Source organism: Sinocyclocheilus grahami, unplaced genomic scaffold (genome assembly GCF_001515645.1).
Source record: "Sinocyclocheilus grahami isolate Dianchi unplaced genomic scaffold, SAMN03320097.WGS_v1.1 scaffold363.1, whole genome shotgun sequence".
Classification (NCBI taxonomy): domain Eukaryota; kingdom Metazoa; phylum Chordata; class Actinopteri; order Cypriniformes; family Cyprinidae; genus Sinocyclocheilus; species Sinocyclocheilus grahami.
Genome location: NW_015505542.1, coordinates 604,734 through 611,603, shown reverse-complemented (window position 1 = coordinate 611,603; position 6,870 = coordinate 604,734). Strand labels below are relative to the sequence as shown.

Sequence of the window (6,870 nt, the reverse complement as noted above, 5' to 3'; positions counted from 1 at the left end):
ACAATTGAATGCAACAGTTTATGCACCACTGGCTTTTCCAAACGATTTAACATGAATATGATCATGAATGATGCAGATTGTGTTTTTCAGGATGCTTAGTTCGATCAAACTCGCCCATATACCGATGTCCACATGCAACACGATGACATTTCAGGAGTTGTTGCATGAAACTGACTCGGAAATCCCCTTTAGGGTTTGTTTTACTACTTCTGTCTTGACTTGTGATTATGCACTCCTCACAAGCAATAATGTGACTTACAGGACCTATGACTAGTGTCTTAAACTCTATACTAGGTGTTTTTCTTGACATTGTTTGAGCTTGGTTCTGAGAAACTGATTAGACGAGAACTAGACTTGGTCTGTGCTGTAATTTACCTGCGCTGATGCAAGAACATCGTGTCAGTCTGTAATCCATGTGTGTCCTCATCTCAGGTGTGTGTTAGCCTTGTCTCGAGCCAAGTCTTCAACATCACTTGTGTTTCTAGTGCTGAGATTTATTCTGAACTTACTCAGGCATATCAAATCGACTGTATGCTGCATTTTTTAGAAACTCAACGACCATCCTACCACGTCCATCAAAATAATGAATACTGTTTCATACTCAGCAAAACAAACTATCAGAAAGGGTATAAACTTAGATGAGTTTGGTTGTATCACTAATATGGATATAATCCGGCGTCTCACTGCATTGGTTTTAGTGGTCTGTATTTTTGTTTTTGAATTTAAAGGAATAGTTCAGAGTAGTTCATCCATAAATGTAGTAATTGTATTGGTTCTCGTGGCGTTCCAATCTTGTATGACATTCTCTTTCATGAAAAAAGAAGTTTGGTGAAATGTTCATGCAGTTCCTTTCCATGCAATGAAAGTGAATGGGGACCGTGACGGTCAAGCTCGAAAAACGGCATAAAAGAACCGTAAAAGTTGTCCATGTGACCTATATTTCAAATATTCTGAAGCCATTTAATAGCTTTGTGATGCTGTTGTTATTAAACTCTTCAGTAATTGAAATAAAGCTGAAATAAAATATACATTTTAGAGGGGGGTGGGGGAAGCTACATAAAGCTAAAAATAAGAAACTAATCATTTCAAAACCACATACTAAAATGACTAAAACCTTAATTAAAATTAAAACTGAAAATACTAATTAAAAATAATAATATGCTATAGTATATAAAACATTTTATGGAGGACTGTTTACTGATCCTGGGAGAGTAACGTTAGACTAAAATGCCGGCAGTTCTGACACACGTTAGTACGTTTTCTTTTATCATTTGCCACTGATTGATTCAAACGCGAGTTTTGGGCAGTGTGGAGTAACGTTAGCACTTGTTTGTCATTTCTCCGATCACAAATGCAGACAGGTTTTTATGTTTACGCGGCGCGATGCAATGCAACGCGTAAAAAGACAGTACAAGTCATTATAATCAGTAATTATGTCCCCACTGGATGCAACAAATGCCTCGTTTTAATGTTTTTGTCTTGTTGCTCCGGCCGGGACACGGCATCACAGTATGGTGAGGGGCGTAACATTTCCGTCTCACGCTTGAGGTATTCGGCCAATCACAACGCACTGGATAGCTGGCCAATCAGAGCACACCTCGCTTTTCAGACCGATGAGCTTTGTAAAAATCGACGCGTTTCAGAAAGGTGGGGCATAGAGGAGAAACAATAATGTACAGTATGTGGAAAATAATGTTTTTTTTTTACTTTAAACCACATAAACACATTTCATTACACCAAATAAGGTTATTTTTAGCAATGTCATATGACCCCTTTAATATTTTTAATGGGCTCATAAATAGGCCTACCTTAATTCCTGAAAGGATTCCTGCTTCCATTAATTTTCACGGGTTTTATTTTGTTTGTACATATTGCTGCCCTAAACTGTAAAAAAGAGAGAAAAAAAAGTTGACCTAACTCAAAAAAAAATAATAAAGCAACCTATCGCACTCAACGTAAGTTAACTCAACTAGCAACCACAACTTAACTTTAGTTCATCTAATGAATAAAAGTCAGTCTACGGAGTGTTATAAGATCTGTCAGAGCAACCAAAGATTTGTTTTAGCATTTAGCAATGCTAATCTTTTTTTAACAAACCTTTCTTCTAGATATGTTTATTTCCAAAGCCTTCTACATAATATGGGTAGTATTTGCCTCTTAAAACTAAAAGCAAACATAGACAAATCTATTAAACAAGTTGCAATGAGATGCACATACAGTAAGTACAGCAGCAGCATAAATTAAGCTAGTAAAATTTAAAACTGATAATATTTTAAATAAAATGTTTTCAAGCTGCAGTGCATGCTGGGAACTTGTGCAATATTGTTCCATGTAAAAATTGTTTGTTCAGGTGACTCGATTTGAAAAGTTGGGAGAACATTTGGATTTGTGAACAAATACTTGAGTATCTAAGTAAGGTAAACAAAACAACTTTTGCTAGCGACATGTTTAGAGTATTTTTGTTCAGTTCACACAAAACATTATTTGTTCTGGCTACTTCTTTACATTAGTTAGTAGAACTTTTCCAAAGTTGGATTTTTTTACAGTGTAAAGATGAAGCTTGAAAACATAAGTTCTGTACCGAGACAACATTAGTGACACAAAAATGATACTATCAGTTTATATGCTACAGATTTTAGGAGTAGATCACATCATTTATCTCAATGCTAAGAAACATTTTAGTCCAAGTTAAAAACTCAAACTGTCAGGCATTGAAAAAATAAATTTATTTACATAAACCAACCAGGAAACTATCAATTCAGAAGCCACATCTGTACAACATACATGTTCTGTATTTGGCATTATGCTTCATCTGTACAACATGCATACCCCACTGATATTATACAGCACAATTAGATGCTGAAAAGAAAGTCAGAATTTAAAATCCTATTTAGGCAACAGAAAAACTCATCTGCTACTTCTAGTCTCGCAGTTGGTGTACATAAACACTATTTCTTAGCACCTACGTCACCATTAAGCATGTTCTTTCAGGGTTACGCCCATCTTCAAGAAGCTGTAATGATGTACTTGAGCTCTATGGACAAATAGAACTCCAAAAGCTAATTAGGTGTGAAGTTTAATTAATTGCACAAGCCTCTCACTGCCCACTGTAGTGTAGTAATGGTTGGAAACTTCACAGTTGCTAATGGCTGGCGATAAAACAGAAGCACTACATTAATCAAACGCAATGATTCAGAAAACAATTGGCATGTTCACCAAATAAACCTAGCTGTCCATCTGAACCATGTAACCTTTAAGACACATATATTGTCCTGGTGTAATAAAAAGGCCACTAATACTCTTAAAGTTCACTGTTCTACACAAGACTATTTATCTCTGGGAATATATAATGAGACCGGTTTATTAACAGCAGTTATGAGTCATCAAGTACCATAATGTTTTAATAAAGTGATGGATTAAGGACCAAACACTGGATTCTCGGTTTGTACAAGAGTCCTTAACAGACAGACTATAAAAGACAAATTCCCTGAACCTCAAGACATCAACAGCACAAAGATGGAAATGAAACATGATCAGCTGATCGCTTAAATTATGTGAACGCAGGCAAGATGGTGAATTTCACAGAAGCGGTCATATTTCATCCCAAAATTGACATAAAAAAAAAAAAATTTCAAATATCGCATTAAAAAAAAGCAATGGGACTTTTTTGATTTGTGAAATGATTTCCATGATTAAATGCTAAAAAACAAATGTTCAATTAGAGCTATTTGTAAAGTATCATTTTAATAGTATACATGATACGTACTAAACTGAAACAAAAATAATTGTGCCCAGACTTGCCTTTTTTATATGCAAAACAATTGATTTCTTTTGACTTTGGTGTGAAATATAACAGGAAATGGGGACATTTCTTTGTGAAATTCATCCGAGAAGAACAACCACAAAAAAGATTATTTTATAAGATTATTCAAGGAAAATAAAAGCTTTAGATGTTTACATTTGCCTTTAGTATTTATCATTGCATATGCAAGTCTAATTGTTAATGAGTGGACAAAAGTGCTTCATGTGAAACGGCACGTCGTCTTTTGCATGTTAAGGATGCTTTAAAGATGATTCACCTGAACATTTCTAATTCAATATAAAACAACCACTTATTAATATAAAACCTTCTTTCAATATTTGTTTTCCTCAGTCTCTTTCTTAAAATGTCAAAGCTCATAAAATAAGTAACGCGCAACTCTCAGGTCTGATTAGATCAACTGAAACAAAGCTGAATCACCGTTCAAACGCAGTAGTCACATTCCCAAGGAAGAAGAGAAAACCAAATCCAGCGTCTGTGAAAGTCCGGTAGTGTCTCTCAAAGCTGAGTGAAATCATGGAATCCAGCAGAGGTCTGATGATGAGCTCAGGCCTCCTCCGTCTCAGGGAAATTGAGGATCTTGCGATGAGCTTGTCGGAGATACTGCTGCTGCTTGAAATAAACCTTAAACGCCCCTTTAATAGCCACAAATGCAATGCCACCCTGAGACAGAGAGATCAGTGTGAGGTTATGTGTGTATAAACCACTGTGATAGTTTTCCATGATATTCTCGTACCAGGATGGTCCTCTGAAGATTTGAGTTGACGCTGCTGAACATCAGTTTACCCACGATGGTGGCGATGGTGGGGAACACGAGGGCGCCGCACAGGATGCGTGTGGCAGACACGTGATCGGCCAGCGGACTGGCCTCCGCCGGGATCCTCGGCACTGGGCAGCCGATACCTGCGCATGACAGGGTGAGAAACAAGATTTATCAACATTTTTGGTGACAGTTTCACAGAAGCTTGTAATAAACAATATAAGTAGTGATGAACAGACATGTCAGGCAGTTTAGCTTTCCATTTGGCACTCCAAACTGGTTTCAGATATTGAATTCTGAGTAAATATTGTGTAAAACAGGTGTTGAATTAATTAACATTTTATTTGCATTATTTTATATTAGTGTTAAAATTAACTTTACAATAAAGAATATATATTAGGAAATGTCTGTAACATCTATAACTGTAATATTTAAAATATTAGACCATATGTGACCCTGGACCACAATAAGGCTCAATTTTTTGAAATTGAGATTTATACATCAAGCTGAATAAATACGCTTTCCATTGATGTATGGTTTGTTATAATACAACTATTTGAAAATCTGGAATCTGAGGGGGCAAAAAAAATTAATATCTTAATGATTTTTGGCATAAAAGAAAAATCAATAATTTTGACACATACAATGTATTTTTGGCTATTGCTACAAATATACCCCAGCTACTTAAGACTGGTTTTGTGCTCCAGGGCCACATATGTATTTAAATTAAATAATACATATAATTATTAAATAATAAACATTCATTTATATCATTATAACAAATAAAACATGATTAAATTTGGATATGTACAAATATAAAAATGTCTGAAATGACACAATATAGATAAAGATGGTATTTTTAAACGTAGTGAATGAGTATTTGTGAAACTGATACATCCAACATCCTTTTTTTTTTTTAAGTTAAATATTTATTTATTCTTGGTTGTCTCATTTGAATCTTATTTTTTGTGTTTTAATTTGATTTGAGTTTAACTGTGAACCTTAGATAAGCTATTACCCATAAATTAAATTCAAATGTTATGCAATAATATGTAAAACTAAGCTAAGTATATTAAGAACTATATCAGATATTAGTTTATTTTCAACTTAACAAATCAGCATATTAGAATGATTTCTGAAGGATCATGTGACACTGAAGACTGGAGTAATGATGCTGAAAATTCATTACATTAACACACAAATTGCAATAATAAACAATAAATATAAAAAAATGTTACTGTATTTTTGATCAAATAAATGCAGCCTAGGCGAACATACACACACACACACACACACACACACACTGTCACCACTGACCTGGGAAAATACTGTTGAGGATCTGAAGCTTATTGGAGTATTTCCTCCAGAGGCGGAGCACATAATCCTCCCAGCGAATCATCTTCCCTAGAATTAGCATAACTGGGATGGTTGGCAGACCAATCAACAAGAAGAGAGGATCGGCTCGTTCCATCACATCCAGACCTTCCTTATGACCCACAACCTGAGAGACAGATTCTTAAGAATCAAATAACGCTTGTAAAATCATTTCATCTGTGAGTGACGTCTCACCTGCATGACTGTCACAGCGCCGTATGTGACGGCCGTCCAGTAAATAGATCCCACCATGATACCAGCAGCAGCAAACGGACAGGCCTTCGAGATCAACCTGTCTGCCAGATCCAGCACATACACCACCGGCCCTGCACACAAAAACACACTGTACTTCAAACAATGTTTCGGCAGAATTAACTAAATAAACTTATGTTTACATACCAAACAATTATAGCATAATGCCATTGCCAATAATCTCAACTACGAATACACTAGCAATTTTCTTCAAAGATACAACTCATTTAAACATTGGTAATAATCAGAAATAGAGCAGCAGATCAGCATATTAGAATGATTTCTGAAGGCTCATGTGACAATGAAAACTATAAATATTGAGTCAATATCAAATCAATTTGAGCGTGATTTAAACCCGGATGATTGTAACCACTCTAAGTTCGTCTGCCTTGGGAAAGCTAGCGTGTCTCCGACATAGTGATAACACTCGTTGCCTTCTCTAGTGCAGCTCAACCAGGTCTCGTCCCATTCCTCGATATTTGCGATATCACAAATCCCGGAAAATATGCGTTGTTAGTCCTAACGAGTCGTTCGTTGTAGTTCTTGAAAAATGATTCCTGTTAAATATAATATCTCCATTTGAACTGGACTTTGAGCTTTGTAACTTCGCAGATCTTTTTTATGCTCAAACAGCAACATTACAGACTAACTAAAGTTGAAAAAG

At 35.6% G+C, this 6,870-nt stretch overlaps 1 protein-coding gene across 1 annotated transcript in view; it reads right to left on the bottom strand.

The window, feature by feature from the left end:
- Positions 1-2,711: 2,711 nt before the first annotated feature.
- The window catches only part of marchf5 (membrane-associated ring finger (C3HC4) 5), a 24,832-nt gene continuing 20,673 nt past the window's right edge, over positions 2,712-6,870 (bottom strand). The window contains exons 3-6 of the mRNA XM_016230144.1: positions 6,150-6,280; positions 5,898-6,081; positions 4,557-4,723; positions 2,712-4,483 (exon numbers count right to left, since the gene is read on the bottom strand). Of these exons, the coding sequence (XP_016085630.1) occupies positions 4,367-4,483; positions 4,557-4,723; positions 5,898-6,081; positions 6,150-6,280 (599 nt within the window). The 3' untranslated portion in view covers positions 2,712-4,366. The remainder of the gene's footprint in view (positions 4,484-4,556; positions 4,724-5,897; positions 6,082-6,149; positions 6,281-6,870) is intronic.